General features: G+C 41.3%; 2 protein-coding genes across 4 annotated transcripts in view; both read right to left on the bottom strand.

Annotated features, from left to right (window-relative positions):
- Window positions 1-790, bottom strand: part of LOC119450432 (sialin-like) — a 233,203-nt gene extending 232,413 nt beyond the window's left edge. For both annotated transcript variants that reach the window (XR_007466436.1, XM_037713877.2), the window contains exons 1-2: window positions 507-790; window positions 167-369 (exon numbers count right to left, since the gene is read on the bottom strand). Coding sequence is in view for 1 of the 2 variants with exons in the window: in XM_037713877.2 (XP_037569805.1) it covers window positions 167-369; window positions 507-558 (255 nt within the window). In the remaining variant the exon portion in view is untranslated. The remainder of the gene's footprint in view (window positions 1-166; window positions 370-506) is intronic.
- Window positions 791-4,760: 3,970 nt separating this feature from the next.
- The window catches only part of LOC119450431 (sialin-like), a 31,904-nt gene continuing 13,327 nt past the window's right edge, over window positions 4,761-23,337 (bottom strand). Inside the window, exons 4-9 of one of the 2 annotated variants that reach the window (XM_049665866.1) lie at window positions 20,329-20,462; window positions 16,426-16,569; window positions 13,746-13,878; window positions 12,138-12,293; window positions 10,783-10,868; window positions 4,761-7,507 (exon numbers count right to left, since the gene is read on the bottom strand). In XM_049665866.1, the coding sequence (XP_049521823.1) occupies window positions 7,295-7,507; window positions 10,783-10,868; window positions 12,138-12,293; window positions 13,746-13,878; window positions 16,426-16,569; window positions 20,329-20,462 (866 nt within the window). In that variant the 3' untranslated portion in view covers window positions 4,761-7,294. The remainder of the gene's footprint in view (window positions 7,508-10,782; window positions 10,869-12,137; window positions 12,294-13,745; window positions 13,879-16,425; window positions 16,570-20,328; window positions 20,463-23,337) is intronic. The other variant, XM_037713876.2, reaches the window with a different exon arrangement.

The raw sequence follows: 23,337 nt of genomic DNA, 5'->3' as shown, positions 1-23,337 counted from the left end.
GCAGAAGTTTGCGAAAGCCACTTTTTTTATTACGTTTTTTTTTTTTTACTTCATTTTTTAACCGCACATCACACGCGCGCACATAAACACATAAAACGTATGACAAGAGCGCGAGAATGCCATGCTAGTAGAAAGAAGAAAGAAAAATGAAATTAGAGTTATTTACAGGAATGTCACTTTGATTGGAGGGCGAAGAGCCGTTGTCAGTAGAAACTGGACATTCAGAAGTCAACACTTTGCTCTGATTCCCCTGCGTGGCTGTGGTGTTGACCATGGCAATGACAGTCACACTGAGATTCACCCTCATGGAGTAAACCAAGAAAATGCCCAAAGAGATCATGAAGAGCATGAGATGGCGGACTTGAAACCCTGTAACAATGATCGAATGAAGTTACGCAACAGCATCATCAGCTGGCGAATACGCAACACAAAGACTGAGAGAGCTGAGCAGTGCGCGAGCATGCATATACGTCATACAGCCAGATAATTTAATTAAAGGTGCTCACGTCTTCGTTGTATTATGATCGACACATTTGGAAAGTCGTCGGGGGATTCCATGATTCGCTGCAGCGATGACCGAGAATGCAGGAACGATGCTGTTATATCTTGCCACAGTTCAACTAGCTGTGCTTGCGGAAACAATCGCGCATTTACGAGGCCTTGGACGGCTGTCTGAGTTACTGGAATACGTCTAGCTCTAGAGCAGGAATTCAAAGCGTCAGAATCCCATACAAACACATGCGCCGACCGAGCAGACGTTCAAGCGCTCCTGTTCACGTGATCGTGTGTTGTGTTTCTCGCAATGGTTGGTGGCGCTGACAGCGCTAAAGCCCTGAAGGCGCCAATTTCAAATAGTGATGAAAGTGTGTAGAGGCGCATATACAGCTATTCGTCATTAGGAACAGATTGCATCTAATGCTGAGGACCAACAATGCTTCGTCAAAGGACAGCGATTACTGCATTTTCCTTACTACCGTCGTATTTAACGAGCAGACCCAATTAAATACGACATATTTTATTTGACATTTTGCAAGTAATATATAGTGCGCACGTTGCTGTTAGGCGGATGAACGTTTAGCGAACTGAAATGCTTCTGTGCCATGCCTCTTACACACTGATCGGGTAACCATGCATAATCACAGTTTGACAAGTTTTGCACGTTCGTAAAGAGGTGGTAAAGCGAGCGGATATGCTGCTCCGAACGTGAACACGAAGTTTGGTTGTTTCTTCTGCTTGACAACTGGAACATAGCTGCTGAATGTTCAGCTCTCCAGAATATAATTTGCACGAAATCTAGCGCAGTTATGCTTTGGCGTGCATTTTCCTGAAATGTATGGATAGAAATTATAAGATAATGATCAACATATATACACACACTACTGAGACATTTCCCTCTTTTTTATCTTAAATATATGTTCCTCTTGTACATGCAATTATACTAAAAGAATTTTTTTCTTTCTTTTTACCACATATGCAGTTAGTATATATTTGATTCAGCTTTCATTGTTGTATGGTATGCACCTTGTTGCGTCCCGAATTGGCAGGGTGCATTCTTTGGTTGTTTCCATCGAGGCAGCCCCTTTCATCAGCATCGGCCAGACGGCAACAGTGCTTGACACCGACGGTGACGGGCAAACAGGCGCCCAAAATCGGCAGTGCGCATCCTTTGAGTGTTTCCCCCGATGCCAGCCCCTTCATCAGCGGCCGCTTACCTGGCGACAGTGCCCGACACCGACCATGACAAGCTGACCGTCAGTGGACGAGATGCCATTGATTGATGCGAGGGGCCAAGTGCGTGGAATTACTACCGTGGGAATGGCGACGATCTTGGTTTCCCAGATGGCCACGCAGTTGCGGGAAATGCGAGTGCGAGGGTGCAACATTAGAGGCGGAGTTTTGTGAACCATACGACCCCTCTGAATCTCCGCAGCCAAGGTCATCTGATTCCCTAGTCGGGTCAACTAGGGATACGACTGCTTTATAAGCAGACACCTTGGGTACAGTGGTGTGTCCTGACATGTTCTGATATGTGCTCAGACATGTAGTGAGCTGAGACTTTCAAAGTGCCTTCCATATTTGGAGCCACTGTAAATATGTACAAATGAACCCCTTTTTCTCTCGCTCTTACTCCCGGACGTACTCATCCCTTTGGCTGAAAGATCACCGGCCCAAATGCTACCACGAGTCCCGACAACTATGACTTTCCTCTGGTAGAGCCATATGCCACAGGTGACCACTATAGTCTAGTTAAATAGACTCCAGTGCTGTTTGATCAAACACATCAAAGTATATTAGGCTTCGATCATTGGCCCATTATTTATTTATTTATTTATTTTATTTATTTATTAATACTGTGGATCCCATCAGGGATCATAACAGAAGGGCATGTACATAGTTGTCTTACAATATTACGATAACAATTAATACAATATTTAGTTTACATACAATATATTGACAATTAGCAAAGACAAACAGTAAGGTTGGCAGAAATAACAAAGCAAATAAATCGTATTAAAAAAATGAACGAGGAGTACAAAAAAAGGGAGACAATTGTCAAAGGTGAACGAAATCGTAGCATTAATTACAACATATACATTGCATATGCTTTGGAATAGCAAGTGGTAATGAAATAGGATAACAATTATAAGCGTTAAAGAATGGTAGTTAGTAATAACAGAATAATACAAGGCAAAAAACTTTATAATTAGTCTGAATATTCTGCCTATTGTTCGACGTATTTTCTCCCAAGTACAGCGCCTTTTATGAGCTTATACACAATCATTTTGACATAAACAAGGAGAGCTCCAACAGAAACTTTATAAAGCTGAAAGGAACTACTGTTTCATATACAGGGTGTTTCAGCGAACACTTTCAAAAATTTTTAAAGGTTACCTGTGGCAGATAGCCCAATTCTGGTTCATGAGCTGGTCTACTAGAAGAGGCGGACATTACTTCCACAAAAAATTGAAATGCATAATCGAATAATTAACAAAAATTCATTAATTAAGTTTTTAACTAATTACCTGATGGCCCATATTGCAATTTACAAATTGTAGCTGTGGAGTTCGCAAGGCGAATCCACTTGGAACGAATTCTCGGGATGACACCTGTTTCGAGATATTATTTCCCGAACTTTGCGGAGAAATGCATTGGTGTTCCAGTTAGTTTCTTAACAAAACGTCGCTTTATGCATTGAAGCACAAAATTAACTGTAACGTCAATGCATTTCTGCGCGAAGTTCAGGAATTAATATCTCGAAACTGGTGTCATCCTGAGAATTAATTCCAAGTGGATCCACCTTGCGAAATCCATGGCTGCAATTTGTAAATTGCAATATCGGCCATCAGGTAATTAGTTAAAACTTCATTAGTGAATTTTTGTTGATTAGTCGATTATGCATTTCAATTTTTTGTGCAAGTAATGTCCACCTCTTTGAGTAGACCAGCTCACTAACTAGAATTGGGCTATCTGCCACAGGCAACCTTAAATTAATTTTGAAACCCTGTACATATTATGTGCAAATATTTCTGTGACATTGCCAAAGTTTGTGCACTATTTATACTGCACAAGTGTTTGGCAGTTTCTTCATTGATTTAATTACTATATACTAACCATGTAATTTAAGATTATCAAGCTTTCTTGTCATTCATCTTCATAGCCAGGAAGGATAGGCCATGGTAACAGTTAACTTGCATTGTTTGAGTAGCTATGCTTGGAAGATAGTAGATGCCTTTGAATTGAATGAACAATCAAAAAGGAAATAATGGCAACAAGATTATTCAGACTAACTGGACAGACTGCCACATGAGCACCTATATAGGCAATTATAACCCACCAGTTGTCTATCAGGACAATCCAAACTGGTTAAAATTATTTAATGTTTGAATTAAAAAAAAAAGTGATTAACACTTTCACTGGGGCAGCACTTCTTGAAGTCCCGGTGGGTAACCAGAGATGTGACGTATTGTCGGTGGGTAACACGCATAAACTCTCAGGCGCATTGCGACTCACCAGTGAGTCATGCCTCCTGGCAAATTTGTCAAGCTTACGCACCAAAAGAAAGCTGCTGCACAGCTGCACCGAGGAAACCACCACCCTGACCTACCTGTGACCCACGTTACACTAAACATGTTAAAAAGCACTGCAGTACAGTTAATCTTGAATTAACAGAGGTCTATAGTGAACATAATATTGTTCAACATATTAAGATGTATGTATAAGCATTCCACTTAAAACATTGCTAATTAGCATCTAGACCAAATATAAAGCACCCCATGTTACAATGACAAAGCTTTCCATATACTTGCAACTTAATTGAGGAGAAAAGGCTAGAGATATCTCCCTGCACATACGTACGTGTATGTAATGCTTTATTTTTCAGATATATTTATTTCAGAGAAGGAATAATCAAAGAATGCCTAATGATGTAATTTTTGTAATACTTATCAGTTTTTGTATAAACAATGCAGAAAACTAGAGAAGGGCAAAATTACATCTTGCTGCACATAAACCGTTGGCTTTCATGGGATATGCATGAAGGTGCGTGTTATTGCAGCTTGTGGCTAGCACATGCAATTATCTTGTTCTTTCAGCTTCTCATATACTTGCAGTTTAAAAAAGGACTTCCAGAACGACGTTAGCTTTGAAGATTTGAAGTTCCACAGTGTCCGTGGAAATGTATGTCCCACTTACCAGACATTGCCAGAATAAGACAACTACCGTAGTACAAATAACTTCTCAAGAGTGTCCTAACAAAAGTATCAGTGCAATATTCCATAGTTTAGTTTTCTGCCTTATCTAGCAGCTCAGTAGCTTTACCTCCAAGAAATTGATTAGTAGTGTCCTGCTGTCTACAGCACGCAAAAGAGAGAGACAACCAACTCTTTCCGAGTATGTACACAAGCATTTATTTATCATAAAATAGGCATATATTCATGACTTTACAGTCAAAGTATAAATGATCACAGCAAATATATACAGGTATAAATGATCAAAGCAAGGCACACAGGTAAAAATGATTTTAAAAAAAATTAAAAATGACATGGCTGAACACTAGAATTCTATCAAACTTTTTCCATCTATGTATCACTTAAATATGCAAGTTATTCTACAATACTTGTAATAAGCAATGCTTTCATAATTTGCTTACACTGATGTCAATCTCTGCCTGCCATAAGTGTGTAATTTACATCATGTATTTAAGCAACTTGCACCATGAATAGATGCACCCAACCAAACAACTACATGGAAGCAGGTAAACACACCACTCCGCACAACACTTCTGTGGCTGAGAAGGCGAGCTTGAGATTATGTACAATTAGTGGCTCAGGCATGTCAGAACAAATAAAATATCTCTTTATAGTCTCACCCACATTCTCACTCAAGTATACTACGGTATGTTCACTACCAAGTAAAAGCATTATGAAAAGTATTGGAACCTACTTGTATTTTTGTGCGGAACAAACACATTAAAAAAAAAAAAGTAAGTAAGTTGTTACACGTGTGCAAAACGTGAAGGCCTGCCAGCTGTGGAAGAAGACGACGACAAACGCGCAAGCAGTGACATGAGCGCGAGGGGCAGTATGGGAACGCTCACATGATCAGTGGCATCAAAGCCAGCTACGACGATGAACGCACGAGCAGTGGCACAAGCACGTCTTTGTGACCCCGTGACGCATGCAACCGTGGACTAGCTGTGGCTTCAGGGAAGCGTGCTTGTCTCGCACCGCGGAAGCCCAGGTTCGATTCCCAACCTGACCAAAATTTACCAAATTTTTTTTTTGAAAGCCACTAATTTACTTTGTTTACGGGAACCTCCCAGAGAAATGTGACATCAATCCGAGCATTTTTAGACGTGTCTTTACTCTTTGCGGCTCTTTTACTCTTTACACGCAAAGTGCCTTGAGCGGCCAGTCGCGCGGCAATTCTGCGTGTATTCGCGGGCTTCTTTTACTTTTACTTCGTTTCTTTTAATTTATGTAGTAGGTATTGAGCAGCAGAAAGCTGTATTGGGAATTTTTCATGTTGATCTACAATCTTCTCATTGACACTTTGATAATTAGAACAGCCCTTCTCGAGTTAGATAATTAATTACAATTACATAATTAAAGATCAGTAACAAAAAAATTACTGGCGGATACTCCCCTCTACTTGAAACAATACGCACTAGGTTTTCTTCGCGTAACGCCGTCCCTCTTTTTTTTTTTAATCGTGCTGCGTGATAGCTGGGACACCCTGTATATGTGTACGCTACAGCAGCCTTCAAGAACTGCAGAGAAGTTCTCAAAAATAAAAAAAAACTCGTCAACGTTGACCTAGCCGTTATCCAGCAGTACATTAAACACAAGGACCATTATGTTGTGTCAGAGAACCTAATACAGCATACAAAGCGCGACACGCATCTCTATTTTAACTGTCATATTTTTGCAGCCTTAAATGTGAGCCACACAGACACATGCAATACATCTGTCAGACACAAGTCAGTTTCTCACAGAGTAAATTTTAAAATTTTCTTTGCTTTTTCCTCTCACTTTGCAGGTGCTGGCTGAGTGTACAACTTGGGCCAATGGGAATGTACAGCTGGGCAAGTGCCGCTGGGTAGGTGCACAAATATACAAGCACAAAAGGAGGCAAGAAGTGATGAATTTGGCAACAGAAGCAGCCAAGTGTGGAGAATGAAGTGAAGTGAACAAAATATGACTAGAGTGCGCATTGAGCAAGGAGCATTGAGCTACATAGAAGGGAAGAAGCAGGGGAAATGAAGTGAAAACATTTCAGTAATCATCAAAGAAAGCTTCGCTTATTAACGATTCACACATATGCGTTGGATACCACCAAATGTTTTTTTGTTTTGTTTTTTTTTTTTGTTTCCGTGATCACTCTGCACATGGCAAGTATCAGCCACAAGAAATATTTCAAGGCACTTATTCGTCACTCCAAAAGGAGTTCCTAGTGTTTCATCAGCTCGCTCACAGAGTTGTGATCCTATCTTTCAACTTTCAGTGCTGAATATATAGCCTACACAACGGGTAGAAGCTGAACCTAGAGTACTACACACACCAAATTAAGAGCCATATCAGCTGGTTTTCCTATTCTATCTTACGCTGTCTTCCTTAGCACTCAGTGCTGTTCAATCTACCTTAATCAGTAGTAATTCACATGTTAGTCATTCCTCAGAGGTTGAGAAAGATCCCATTTTTGTGTCACTATAAGTGTCGGTGATGCTAACTGACAACCTTAAAACCAGCTGTGGCTGATTCTCGAATGTCACAGACAACACCTGCACACAGATCAGTTATGTAGTCTCTGCAGTCTGTGAGACTGAGTTGCTGTCTCCTGCTGCCTCATCAGCGGGGACCAGAAGCGAGCACGAGTCGTTGATGGAGCCGCATGGCTGGTGTGCCCAAGGCTCCACCTCGGCCGTGCCAAAAAGGAGGAATGCCACCGCCCCAAAGACGACCACACCAGCAGACGTGAAGAAGACCTTGTTCCACTGTTCAGTGCTTTCCTGCATGCAATGTTCACATGACATTTAGCTTTCAATCAGGAAGGATTTCAAACATATCCACACACACACAATTAAAAGTGACGTGAAGCTAAGAAAGTGCCAGTATGCTACCTTATGTCATATGAAATGAAAGGTGCATAAATACAACCTCTGTGAGTATGCTCGTCCTTAATAAACCTGACTTAACCCTTTGTAGGTTCATGTATATTTTTCGCATGATAATATAAAAAACTGCTGTGGTATATGCATATTAACCTCAAAGAAATACTATAAAGCAAATTTTATCAAAATCAAGCCAATAGTTTATTCAAAAAAAGTGGGACACATACGTCCCGCTGACCCATGAGCGACTTTTCAAAAGTGGGAAAACACTGTCCCACTGACTCTTCAAGGCACCATCTTGCAATTACTTCGCCGTGTTTTTTGCATGAAATGGCCCAAAACATGTGGCGCAGAGGGGCACTTCACAAGTTGTGCAGAGGAACTTTGTGCGCACCTCATTTCCAGCAGTAGAACACCACCTACACCGGCGCCTTTTGGGAACCTCCATAGGGTTGTGGTCTGTTCCCGCAAATCTCACCTCATCGCATACACCAACCATTTTCTGGCCATTTTTTTGTCCTTTTTTTTGTTGTCGATAGGGTCGAGTACTGGTGTTGTCCCTGAATTTCTGCCCATTTATCAAGAGACGGCCGAGAACGAGGCGGAAATACATGTAGGAAATGTCATTGCTTGCTGCGAGTTGAATAGATGCATTTACAACTGCTGCATCAAAAAGAAAGTAGAAAATCCTATACCATGATTTCTTTGAGCGTCTGTCGGTGCGGTAGGAATTTCTCTTTTGATCAAACTTGTCCACAGCATTCATCCAGCAGTTGTAATCAGCAATTGCCTTTGGGCATGTGACACCGATGGATGATCCATTCGACAGTTTGCGTGACACCACCTCAGTGTCTTCCGGATAGTGAAAATTTGACAGCACATGGACGTTTTTTGTGTCACGCCACTGATAAGCTGTAACTGGGCCTTTCGATCTCCATATGTAGTCGCCCTTCTTCAGTTTATTGTCTTTCTTGATTTCCTCGGGGAGATCTTTCCTGTTTACCCGCACAGTCCCCACTGCAAGGATGCTCTTCCTGGCAAGGCCTTCCATCAGTCTCGTAGACGTGAAATAATTATCAAAATAAAGTTGACTTCCAGGCTGTATGTTGCTGGAAAGCGAGAGGACGACATGTTCACCCAGACCCAGGTCCGATGGCCGATTTGCGTTTTTTCCTTCGTAAACTTGAAATTCTAACAGGTACCCGGTCTTAGAATCTGCCCTACACCACACCTTGTAGCCCCTTTTTATGGGCTTGAGTGGCAAATATTGCTTCATGGTGGACCTGCCTTTGAAGGGAATCATGCTTTCATCTATAGCTTGGTGGGGAGAGGGAGTATATTCAGCTTGAAAAGATTTGTTGAGGGCGTCGATGAGCAGACGTACCTTGACAAGCCTATCATAGCCCTCATCCCCTCGTTTTTTTTTCCTTGCTCCTGTCATTCATGTGCAGGCTGTTCATGATATTCTGAAATCGCCTGAATGTCATTACTCGCGATATTTCAGGGCTATGAAACAAGCCATCACGGCTCCAGTAGTGGTAGAGATGGTGCCTTGGAGAGACACTCATCAATAAAAGCATACCAAAGTATGCCTTTAGTTCCTGCATGCTCAAAACTGACCACTTGCGTCCATACTTTCTGGCACCCTCGCGATTTTTGTGCTCTATTATGACATCGAGAAGGTCATCGGTGAAATAGAGAGCAAATGCTTCAGCTGCATTTGTTGGTACTTTTGAAGAAAATTGCGGATCCCATATCTTGGGGCTTCTAACAATGTTCAAAGGCTCCGAAGTACTCCACAAACTAGGCTCAACTTCCTCTGCTTCGGACTTGTCGCTACCTTCATCCCTCAGCTCTGAGGCGTCAGCTGGTTGCTTAGATTTTCTTTTTTTCTCTGCAACCTTTTCCGTTTCCTGGTTGGCTGTGTATCGATGTTGTCGCTCTCCTGGCTGCTTTCAGCCGGCGCAATCTCAGGCACGAAATCAGAGTCACTACTTTCGGCCTCATTGCCACTGGACTCAGAGTCACCGGGAAGGCTAAAGAACAATTCCAAGGCCTCTTCGGGCGTAAGCGAGGTCCCTGCAATGCATTAAAGCGTACGAAATCAAGAAAAAATATTTCTTTGCACCATTCACAATAAATAGGCTTAGCAAAAAAATTGGCAATTCTGCCTATGACTGTGCTTCGATACGTTTACAGCTCGAGTTACGGCACCAATTTATGCAAACACATGATGATTATAATCTAAAATGATCACTCTAAAAAACCACACAAATAGAAACTTACATGGCATCTTGAACGGCAGCTTTTTTGCACTGAACGAGAGGTAAATTCAGAAGGTTTCCTAAAAAACAATACAAATTTCAACTGATCGAGACACTACTGCCACCTGTTGAAGTCGAAGTAAAACAATTTTTCTTGAACTTACAATGACTTACATTAGATGGCAGCACTTTACTGTTGAGCTGCCTGCAACGGGTGTTTGTAGAGAAATTTTTTTCTGCACAAGGAAAAGTGGGACGTATGTGTCCCGCTGACGCACAAAGGGTTAATTAACACTGCCAGTGCTGAGCACAAACCACCTTAAAGTGCTTTGAAATGTATTTCCACCAACGGCAGCTTAATTCCACTAGTCATTTTGGAGAAGCTACCTGAATGCCTGAACAAGTGGTCCGCTAATGCTTGGGTTTCACAAATTCAAAGCTGCCAGGTAAATACAACACTACATTCAGGATCGCAGTGAAAAGTGTCATGCACAGCCAGTGCAAGTGAAATGACATGCTTCAAACCTTCCAGTGAAATCCCTGCCTCGGCAGCAGAACAACAGAAAGCTATCTGCCACACTATCAGCTGATTCAAAATGACGAGATGAAAATGTGAGCCCACTCAAGCAGGGGAAAGGAAATCCTGTGCTAGAAAAAAAGAAGACTGACCCAAATCTACCAGTTCAGTTCATGTTGGGCTAAGGTGACGTTTTCGATGTAGTGCCTCTCGGTACTGTTCACAAAAAAAGATACAGCACAGTTTATGTGGTTGTTAGCCACAACAGAAACTAAGCACAAAGATAAATTGCACGACGATTAGTCACTGGCAATATTATACATTATGTAAATTATACAGTACAAATGATTGCTTTTCACTTATTATAGTACTGAAAATAAATATCCACTTACACTGTTTTCTGTGAGGTAGCCAACAACAAGAGGTGTGAATATGCCAGCACTGTTAGAGATACAGTTGGCCAGGCCCATGACAGCCCCTGAATAATGACAATAGAAAAGCATAATTACAGTTCTACATATCATATGAGACACTGCGCAAAAATCTTTAAAATAAACGCAATGTGTTCTGCCCTGTGAATACTCACATGTTATAGTATTTTTGAGGCTTCACTATACTCTAATTTTACCTCATTAAATCCCTAAACATGAAGCTCACTCCTGCTTTCATCCTATCAGATGATAAAACCTATTTATCAACAAAAGTGTCTTCCAGCACATGTCAGAAAAGGCGAATGCAGTGAGGTGGGGGTCAATGTGAAATGACATCTGCACATCTATCCATCCATTCCACATACTAGCCACTACTTCTTAAGTAAATCCGAGAGTGCGTACCAGATTTTAAAGTCTAATGGTTATAACTTCATATTGTTCTACTTGCTGAGTACATATTCATCCTACACACTAGTCATGGAAAAAAAAAATTAGACAAAAAAAAGGCAAGCAGATCCCACGCCCTGTGGGAATCGATGTTATGCGAAGCAGTGTGCGGGGAGCCTACCAAGTTAATGAAACGACCATGACAGCACCAAGACATAGGCAGCTCTTTCATGACCTACATCACACGCATGTCACGACATTCATGTCATGAGTCCTCAGGAGTACCTTTAGCTACACCTAAGAGACATTAGGGCAAAAGCCTTAGTCATGCTCATGACTATGACTTCTACCATCATCCTTTAGTGTTTCCTTCACTTGTACCAACGTCCGAACCCATTCCAGTGGCTTTTGAGTGTTAATCTTTTTTTGCTGAGTCATTTACATTTTGCTGATTCATGCTCATGACTATATGACTTCTACCAGCATCCTGTAGTGTTTCCTTCACTTAGTACCCACGTCCGAACCCATTTCACTGGCTTTTGAGTGCTAATATTTTTTCACCGAGTCATTGCCATTTTTGCTGAGTCATGCTAATGACTATGATTTCTAACATCAGTCCTTTAGTGTTCCCTTCACTTAGTGCCCACGTCCAAACCAATTCCAGTGGTTTTTGAGTGTTAAACTTTTTCGCTGGGTCATTGTCATGACCCACATGACACACATGTCATGACATTTTTGTCATGACCTATCACTTATGTTCGTCATACACTCCTGTCATAATATGCCAATTTTGGTACATAACAAGTTAACGAAACGACCATGACAGCACAAAGTCGTAGGCGGCTAGATAGATTGATAAAGTCAAAGTAGCAAATGTTCGCCAAGAAATGCTTCGCATTTAAAACAACAACAACCAGGAGACAACTTACCAGCAAATTCTGCAGCAACATCTATAGGTAGCACACTTTCACTGCCATATAGTGCACCACCAGATGTGGAGGAAACTAAGAGCATTGCAAAAGCCAACTTCCAGTCGCAGCCCGCAAATGTGGCACCAACCAAGCCAATGGCCTGTCCAAGCAATCCTGAACACAAGAGAAGAATGCAAATAAAACTATCATGGCCTTGCAAGGCCCAAAATACCGACACAGAACTTGCCCTGTCAGTATTTTAAGTGCTGTCACATGCTCCGAGTCTTACGCATAGCTGTATTGAGGAATTTGACAGTCTAAGATCTCTAAGCTAAGCTATAGCCAGTGACAAGGCTATAGAATGCTCAAAAGACTTCGCCTCCAAAAGTGCAGAACACCTGCCACTTATCTCTTTGCGCTTCCAGAAATGGTTTTCTTACAAATGCCACCACCACAGACAGGAGGAGCCCTAACTATTCAGAAACAATAAACATGTCAGGTCATGCACTGCTGCACACTTGACCAGCCAAAATCTCCAAGTCTGGGAACAAAGGAGACAGCTCACAGTAACAATGGGAATTTAAAAAACATTTATGAGGTTTTATGTGGCAAAACCATGATCTGATTATATGCCGTAGTAGGGGACTCCGGAAAATTGGGACCACCTGGGGTTTTTTAACGTGCACCTAAATCTAAGTACACATGTGCTTTCTTATTTCGCCCGAAGTGTGGCCGCCATAGCCGGGATTCGATCCCGCGACCTCGTGCTTAGCAGCCCAACACCAACCCCCCAACAATGGGAATTGTTTAACAAGCGGATAAGCGGAATGATTTCACTGAACTCATGCACAAAATAGTTTTGTGCCAAGCCGCCCCTTTATGTGTGGGTGCGTGCCACTGTCATGATGTATCGCTAAAGACTAAATATGAACCAAGTGATCCCTTCAAACATGTATCACTTGCAAATGATACCCAAAAAGCTACCCCAGAGGGCAAGGAAGCAAATGGCATATGCAGAGACTAATTTGTATACAGCCAAGCTTTGTTATACAATGGAAGAGGTAATTTTTTGTATTTTTTATTTATACAATACTGCAGACCTTGCACAAGTCCAAGCAGGGTGTGCATTTGAATAAACATAAGAAAAACAAATAGCACATGTCAATCGGTAGTAGGTACAATTGCGGATGGCATCAAGTTTCAGTCGTTAATAGTGCATGGAAAAAAGGAATATTTGAACACCTCAGTAGGTGCAAAATATGGGTTTAAAGTGTGGGGTTGGTGGTGCCGGGTGTGTCTAGTTGTTAAAGCTTTAATATATATTGATGGCTCAATAATTAATTAATTGCTAATAAGTGCCGAAAGAAAGTCAAGGCGCAATTTTTTTCTTCGTAAAGCTAGTAAATGTACATCATAATTGTTAGCATAAGTTCCGTGGGAGAATCATACTGCGAAAATTTAGAAAAAATAAATCGAACTGCTTTTCTCTGTATTCTTTCGAGCTTTTAATTCTTAACAAAATGTTACCATTTTGTTATGACAAACTAATGAATATACCAAACTAATCGTAATTCCCCTTGAAATTTCCATAGAAATCCATGCATTTAAAATCTCATTACAACTTACCAATACTCTCAAAGACTTTTCTCACATTTGTCACACCAAGAAATTCCTTCTTTCGCAAATAATCAGCTAAGTAGCTGCTCCCAAGGCCCGCAAGCATCTGACACAAGTAGACACTCGCATTCAGAGATCCGTTCTGAAATTGAGGTAACAAACAGAAAAAAGGCACCACATCTTACTCATTTCAAGACACACAGCATAAGAGCATGAATTGGAAGTTGCAGAGCAGAATGGATGTTCATTTATGTTGGCACAAAAATGATGGAACGTCACCAACTAGCCCAGTTTCAAGCATTATTGACCAAATGAAGGCCCATGTGGGAATGAAGATAAAGAATAAAATGGTACCACGGCTGTTGCAGTGTCGAATTGCAAGGATAGTACAGCTTCCGAAAACGACAATAAATTTAATAGAATAGTACTCCTCAAGGTGTATTTTGCGAACATGCATACAAAGTTCACTTTTCCCTCTCGTTTTCAAAGCACTTTTCACATCAGGGAACATGCTTCCACATTTTGTAGAAAGAAATAAAAAATAAAAAGGAGAAAAACATATTCCACAGCCTCATAACTAAGTATACATCATTTTTAAGTATTCCCCATCACTCTAAAATTTTTACCCTCCACAGATATAAATAAAACTGTACAGTCAAAACGTATGATAGTCCCCAAAACTGCCAATGGATTGTCTGGTGCACATTAATCAACATCCATGGCATCCAAAACTAAGATCAAGGCTGTACGAGGTCTGTTAGAAAAGTATCTGACCTTTGGCTGAAGAAAAAACACTGGTATAACTGGAGCGTTGGAAACCTAACCACCCTCAAAGTAATCTTCTTGGGAGTCCACACACTTCTCCCAGCAGTGCTGCCATTGTTGGAAGCATTCCGAGAAGGCCTCTTTCGGATTGGAGTTTAGCTCAGCTGTCGTTGCAGCCATAATGTCCTCTCTTGTCTGAAATCGCGCTCCTTTCAATGGCCTCTTGATTTTGGGAAACAGCCAGATGTCGCAGGGTGCCATATCAGGAGAGTAAGGAGCTTGTTGAACTACAGGAGTCTGGTTTTTCGCCAAAAAAGTCTGAATCAATTGCGAGGAATGTGCAGGAGCATTGTCATGATGGATGTGCCAATTTCCTGTTGACCACAACTCTGGTCTCTTGCGCTGCACAGCATCACGCAGGCGACGGAGGACATCCCTGTAGTACTCTTTGGTGATTGTTTGACTCTGTGGTGTGTACTCGTGGTGTACCACACTGCAGAAGTCAAAGAAAGCAGTCAGCATCACTTTGACGTTGCTGCGCACTTGGTGGGCCATCTTTGGTCTTGGTGACGTGGAATGGTTCCTGTTACGACTGGGATTTGGTTTCCGGGTCACACCCGTACACCCAAGACTCGTCACCAGTGATTATGGTGTTCATGAAGTAGGGGTCACTGTTTGTGGAATCCAGCATGTCCTGTGAGACTTCAACACGAAGTTTGCTTTTGCTCCACCGTGAGCAGCTTCGGCACGAATTTCGCCGCAACTCTCTTCATGGCCAAATCTTCGGTCATAATGAAATGTGCAGAAAAAGTGCTCATGCCCACCTCTTCCGCAATTTCTCGGATAGTCACACGACGGCCCCGCATCACCACAGCGTTCACTTCGGCAATGACCTGGTCATTTCGTCATGTTGATGGCCGACCGGAGCATGGCTTGCTCTCCACCGATGTGCAGCCGTCTTTAAACCGGTTGTACCACTCCTTAATCTGTGTGCTGCTCATAGCATCGCCACCGAAAGCCGTCTGAATCTTCTGAGTAGTTTCCATTTGCCTGTCGCCCAGTTTCTGGCAAAATTTGATGCAGTAGCGCTGATCCAGTCGCTCTGCCATTTTCCTTGCACTAAATAAAACCGACGAGAGCACTGTGCACTACCTCACTGGAACGCTGCGTCCCAGCGACTGACGCTACTGGCAGGCGGGAAAAAATTTGCGCATGTACACGAAGGTTCAAGGTCAGCTGATGCAAGCGCACTTGTTTCATATCCATCAGGTGTGCGCAAAAAAAAAAAAAAGGTCGGATACTTTTCTAACAGACCTCGTATGGTGAATTCTACAGGACTGAAATCGCAAACAAAATTTACTATCGCTCTAGTTGAATTTTCTCATCTTTTTAAATGTTGTTATTGTTGCTTCTATTTCTGCTATCCCACACTAAACACATTCTGTGCCAATGAATTGTCTGGTGCACATTAATCAACATCCTTGGCACCCATGATGAGCAAGACGTGCCCATCTGGAAATCTAAACATACATTACCGATACTTAGGATAGGTGTCTGCATTTCATACTGAATAACACTGTTCAGAGAGTATCCAAAATTTATTTTCGAAAATTTAGTTCTAGTTTAAAAATTTTAATATGTTACAGAATTATTAAGCGCCTAGAAAAAAAGGAAATCAGAAAAATGTGCTACTTGGAAATTTCATAAACATACGCATGCTATAGCATGTAAGCAGTGCAGTTTTGTGAATAAGCTAACATCACTCAGCAATTTGTTTTGCAAGCCTGCATGCATGGTCAAGTAATCTAGCTGACATTACAGAATTGCCACATCTAGTTCAGGATATCTTTAAGCAGTCTCTTCCCAATAAAATAGATAATCCAATATATAGGTGGTTGGAAGGAAGTGGGGCAGTTGTACGTACGCTCTGGATGTTAAAGTGCAGCACATCAGCTAAGTAGCTGGGCAGTTCAGTAAGCAGTGTGTAGAAACTCCATGCACTACAGAACTTGATGAGGGTAATCATCCAGACAGCTCGTGATGTCAGTATGCTTGCCCAAGGGACAGACTAAGGCCAAAAGAAGACAAACAATGTCACTCAGTATCAGTAAGCTACTCCTTCTACACAGCTTTAAAAACATTATGTAAGCATTATATGGCCCCTTTGTCCTCTAGGAGCAGGGCAAACAATGAGGGTATGAATAACTATGAATAAGGAACACTCATTCTCAACATTTGTAACAAGTAATACGGACAACAACTGTAGTGCTCTGGATAGCCAACATCAAGGAAACAGAGATACAGAAATATTCATGGCAATTTCTTTCTGGTGAATGCCGTACAAAGAATACTTGTCCTGAATAACACAATTAAGTTATGCAGAATTTTACAACACAAAATTTCTTTAATAACATGCTTTTTTTTTCACAACATGTATTAGTTTCTGAAACTGTCAGATTTGACCCAAATGACAGTGCTGTGATATTGCAGACTGGCTGCAGAGTTGCATGCATGAGCGACTTGGCTCCAATATGAAGAGCAACTGCAAGCCGAAATTTGCATACCTGCCAACTCTCCCGAATTTACAAATTTGTAAAATTTACAAATTTGAGCTCGTTTTACAATTTATTAATGTTATTAATGTATTAATTAATTAAAATAATTAATTTATTAAAAACCTTTAAAGGTGCCGAAGAATGGGGCGGCACCAGATGACAAAAAAGAAATGCACACAAGAATTAAATTGTGATGGCATCTCTGTTGCCCTTTCATGGCAGGTGAAATCGGCAACAACAAAGTCGCTGAACAATCATTGATATGAAAATTATGTGTTACATATCAGTCTAAGGGTAAATCATCAGTAATAAAGTGCATATATATATATCCCATAAAAGGTATGCACTCAGGGCAAACTTTAAAGAAATGCTTGCTTTTATCTTCCTTCCTTCCTCCTTGTCCTGTCCATGGTATTTTTAAGAATTTTAATGTTCACAGGCTGGCAGGTATGAATCTGTGTGCTGTGCCTTTGGGAGAAGATGGAAATACAAGGTAGAACTAAGATGAAACTGCCGTACTGACTGGGTTTCCAATGTCGCAACCGGTTTTCAACTGTCACAACTGGCTTTTTTGTAGGTGCTGCCAGTACATTGCTCAATCTTCTGACCAACATGACCTAGTCAGTTTTCTGTAACTGTTAACATGATCCATTAAAAAATATGCCATGAGGACCCTGTTCATGACATGCATTAATAAAAAAGACAAAGTAAACTGATCTCCCCCAACTTCACTAAAAGTGCAACACTGACCTAAATTTGTAGTGCTCTGAACTGCCTTCCATGGTGCAAATAACCAGGTACTGAAGGGCTAATGTAACCTTTCACATGACACTCCTTTCGAGCTCTCCACTGCTAAAACAGGAATAACAGGAAAGTGCTTTATTACGGTAAGTTGTACACTTTATCACAACTTCTTATACATATTTTTATTATTTTCATAGAATCTATATTTGATTGTGTGCAAATCTAGTGCTGCTGCCTATCTAGTCTTTCCCCTCCTTCCCCACCAAGACAAAGCAGGCGACCCTAGCTTCAAAACCAAACCCCCCTTGTTGGACGGAAGACCTGACATATGTAATCTTCTAAAAAATTATTTCTCGGATGTATCATCACTGATACATCAAAGACAGTTTTCACACCCTTCGAAAGTACTATAGGAACCTGTTTGCTGGCTCACTGCCTTGCTCGAAAGCAGGCTAGACGGAGGCTGAATTGCAACACCATGGCATCAACTTTCACTGCCGCAGCCATGTCAAACTACTAGCTGACCTTAATTTAACAGAAAACTGGTATGACGTGACGTGAAAGAAAAAAATTATGCATTACTGGTTAAAAACAACCATGCATATAAGCAATAGTCCATCTGAATGAGATATACACAAGGTAACTTTCATTTTATAATCATTGATCATTAGGTTTTCAAAGCAATTTCGGGGCTATCACACACGCTGTGTTGCATTTACATTGGATATTGACCCCGGCATTGCATGCCAGCCTTTCCCACCACATGGAAACCATTATGGAACTTAACCCTTAACAGCTTTACTGTAAAAAAGCAGTATTTGTTTTTAATACATTAAGGCGACCGAGTTTACTGGCTTTAAATGCATATGAAAGGAATAAAGAATAAAATAAAAAGGGTACAGAAATGATTATGGATTGGTGGATTATGACTTATTGACTCTTGTTTATGCTTTGAGAGGTTTGGGCAAGGCGAATGAACAATGAAGCTAACATAGCATGGGCATGCAGTTGATGCACCGATTGCACTGCTTTGCAAGCATCCCAAGTTCTGTTCAGCTGTAGAAGTTACAAGGCTACTAGCTCACAGCATAAAATATGAACTGTGCAGCTAGCACATAAAGAAGAGAGACAAGACTATGCCCTGGGCTGAACTAGAACCCTGTACCCACGTTTTGGTCACAAATATTTATCTCTAGGACCTTTTCTATGGCTGCAATGGCTCAGAGGAATGGTAGTGTGTGAGGAGTGCAACAAAGAATGGGAGTGGATTAGAAAAATCTGGATGGTCAATGATTCCAGCTTGTGCAAGGTTCTGTTGCAACACCTGAAAAGAAAGCAACAGCAGCAAAATTCCACTTCATCCACTGCACTGTCAGAATGGCAAACTGTATATTGGAATGCAATGCCTGATGTCAGCAATCCTAATGTCAGCAGTAGCCCAAATTCATCACGTCACAGCATCTGGGCCCCTTTTTTATAACAGCTCAATGGAAGGTGTACTGCAGACAGTCAATATAATACACAACTTCGTGAACTAAATAAAGAAGATAGTTGAGCTAGTTGGTGCTTTTGCTGCGACATAGCTTGTAGCTTGAAAAACTTTTTAATGAGAAGAGAGAGGGGACAGGGCAGAGCTCTAGTGATAACTCAAAGACGTGCAAGGGGGCCACCACATGTGTGAACAAATGTGCAGGCAAATGAGCAAACAAGCCAGCAAAGAACAAAAAACCAGGCACAACAAGCCACTACAAATCAGTGACTCGAGCGTTTCTATTCAGATATGAAACTTTTTTCCTTGTGAGTGTCAAAGACGCACAAAGGTTCGAATAATTCCCTATCTATCTGCCTGCTGAGTCATCTATTATCAGAAACTCCTCGGGGAGCATTTGAATTTGCAACAGTGGTCAGCCAAGTGGCCAGCTGCAGCTAGAGCACTGACCTGTTTCCTTTCCTGTTTCCATGAAACATTTTTGCGCGTTAGAAACTATATCTGAGCACGAAACTGCGAGCTATTTGGGTTGGCCGAAAATTAGACACCATGCATATATGTGATACATGTGGGAGCTTCTCAGCTTTGTTGTCTTACGAGATAGCAGCAAGAAAATACGTATGTAAAGGAGCTAGCTGGTCATATCCGCTAGCGAAAATGCATGTTGATTTCTGAAAATACCTGCTAAAATAATTTGGCAACTACACCGGTCTTTGGACACAACACATTAAATTACCTGTGCTGCATGCCACTACGAACTGAGTTGCCACTTATTCATCATGTGCAATGTGGCATTATAAGGTTTGGTAAGAGTGGTCAGGTCAAAATGTGAACTCTTGAATTCAGGAATGCTGGCCTCGATAGAACATGATGGTAAATTATATAAGTTGACGGTGGCATAAATAGAAACGTCAACAAGGTGATGATGGCTGTGTGTTATGCAGGTCAGTGAGACACAATCTGCGAAATGCTTTTTCTTTCTTCATGCAAAGAATAAAGCCAAAGCAGCAACAGATACCAGTATGTTAAAATAACATACCCTGTGCACTGAAAATGTTGCATCACGTGAGTCTATGATGTACTTCTTCTCCTCTTGAGAAATGAAGCGATGCTTTTCTGGCCTGTCAGATGCAATAAGAATCCAGAAGACAAACCACACACAGCCTAGGAGACCTGCAAAGCCAAAGTGGTGCACATTACCATACATTATAAGTCTGCTGTACATTCTGTCCTACTCCAGCAAGATCTTTAGTTCTGCAGAACATATAGCATGCATGCGCCATGTTGCTACTAAATTCTTTTGAAATACATAGCTTGCTACTATCACTAATGCAGTGATAGCAATCAACTTACTTCAAGACAAAACCTCATGACAGAAGTAGTCTGAATTTATCAGAGGCTAAGAAAGGGCCCCTGAGTTTATCAGAGAACTCAGTTTCATTCCTTGAAGGGAGCCTACTGCATAAAAGAGCTATAAGCACACGATAGAAAGTAGATGCAACCATGTTATGATTGCGATCATTGGTTGTGATTATGAATGATTATTATTGTGAACGTGATCTGCCATGTGACCATGTGATCCTGCTGAAGAAGCATAGTTTTTTTTTTATTACACTGTCCAATTAAAATGAGTTGTGGTGAACTTCCTAAAATTTAATTGCAATGACTAAATAGGCACTGCTTGAAACGTTCCTCAAGTTTAATTCAGTAGCATATATATGCAAATAATACTTGCAGCATGACTCTTCTCATGAACGTCATCTTTAGATATGAAGTGAGTTATAAGGGCTTTGTGTTGGACTATCTTATCCTTGCCATTAGCATAACTTCCCATCAACAACGGACTACTTGCGTCTTATCACAACAGACAAGCTTCTGCTTCACCATTGTTCTATTGTCTGCGTTTCACCTTGTACATATTATCTATCCTTTTCCACGTGCAAACTATAGTCTATTTTTTGCACTAACCGGCAAAAAAAACTCCACTATATTTCCACACTATACCTCAGTGGCGCACCGATGAGGGGGGGGGGGGGGTTTCAGGTGTTGGACCCCCCCCCCCTGAGGCCGAGCTAAACCCCCCCCCCTCCCCGCCCCCGCACGCATCCAGCCCCACCAGTCCAAAGTGTACCTTCAGTGGTCTGTTCACATTTTCATTACAATTCAGGAGGTGGCTTGAGGTCGAATTTTCCTGATTAACAAAAACACACTATCATTGTCTTGTATTTATTCATTCACTCTTAAATTACTTTAAGTAAAACGCTGAAGAAATAAACATTGTCATCCTTGGTGTCATTATTATTATAATTACTAGGCATTTTATTTGCTGTTGGATGCCTCTGGCTAAAGCAAGGAAATTGCATATTATGCAAAGTGCTTGCTTCCCCTCCCCACCCCACCACAAAAATTCAACCCCCCCTGGCAGAGATCCTGGGTGCGCTATGCTATACCTGTGCCAATAGTAGTGTGAATGTCACAGTGTGTCATACTGTCACTAACATGGCACAGTAAAGCACATGCTGCAGCCAAAACACATCAAGGGCAGTATTCTCGAGTGATCACTTTCGAGAATATGATCACTTTCAAAAGATTTTGTGAGCCTTGCAGCAGGACACATCAAAGTATACAGCCGACAGCGTTTCTAGCACTGTGCGAAGCTTGGTATAGTGCCAAGAACGTTGTCGGCCATATACGCAGAATTATCTAGCGCCGAGTCATGTTAAATCTCATGGACATGATTGTACCCTGAAAGTGATCACTCGAGAATACCGCCCCAGCTGCCAACACATTTTCAGCTGTTTCCACATTTTCTAAATGTTTGATTTCTTCATTTGTATGTGCATGACTGCGGGGAATGTGATTGTGGTTATAATGAGATTATGTATAACGATACAGGCAAGTATCAACATGCTATCACTGCAATCACATTGATGTTCAATATATCTCGCATATTGCTATATAGCACACATGCATACTCCGAGACCAGAGTCTCATAAATCAGGACGTATATTTACCAGCGTTAAAGAACAAGATTCACACACACACACACACACAAAAGAGACGAACGGAATGAGCGCTAGGCTGCAAGCAGCGTTTACATGAGAAAAAGCTAAAACGTAACACATAATATAACGTAACATCCCAAAGCTGCACAGTAAAGGACGTCATAGTGGGAGGCTCCATATTAACTTTGACCTTCTGGGGTTCTTTAACGTGCGCCTATATCTAAGCACACAAGCACTTTTACATTTCACCCCGATCAAAATCATCGAAAAGTAGATGATTACAATTACAATTATATTTCTTTTGAAAATGTAACTGATCGCAGTTACTAATTACTGCACTCCATAAGTGATTGAAAAATTGTCCATAGGTGACTCCCTGGCACCAATGTTGTTCAAAGTGGCCATTGCAAACGAGCCATAGAATTGCTGTTTCAATTTGCTGGTGAATTTGTTGGTGAATGAATGTTTCAAGTTCTGGTGAGCCTCCTTCCAGCATCCTTCACTTGTTGGCCATTTAGGATTGAATGACTAAATGCAACGGATGCCAGCAAATGTGCACATTCTTTGAAAAGGTGGCCAAATCTGTAATGCAGTTTAATATAAAGCTGTATATTATGCTGCCCTAAAAATAGTGTTCATGTGTTACAATGACACAAACAGGTATACATCAAACAGATATACATGTATAATGGTCAAAAACTTCTGTCTCTATCAGAGAAGTCATAGACTGCACTAGGCAAAGGTGAAATGAGCAGCAGCTCTTACTGCCTATGAAGGCTTCCTGTAAGCATTTCCCAAGGAGAGGGAGAAATTTCTTATAAGAGAAAAGCTCAGAGGTCAAACTTCCATGGGGAGCATGCAAATCTACATACCTGCCATGTTCATGTGATCAAGGCCTGGCTACAGGGCACAGATTGTGCAAAGGAGGTAACCCATGTACATATTTTCATCCCTTTGGACAATATAGTTTCCGCTAAATTTAAGTGCTCAAAGCTACGTCACTTGCCATAAATTGTTTTGTTAAAAATGTAACTGGTTACATG

Source organism: Dermacentor silvarum, chromosome 4 (assembly GCF_013339745.2).
Source record: "Dermacentor silvarum isolate Dsil-2018 chromosome 4, BIME_Dsil_1.4, whole genome shotgun sequence".
NCBI lineage: Eukaryota > Metazoa > Arthropoda > Arachnida > Ixodida > Ixodidae > Dermacentor > Dermacentor silvarum.
The sequence above is the reverse complement of the archived record's forward strand: the minus strand, read 5'-3'. Positions and strand labels throughout refer to the sequence as shown.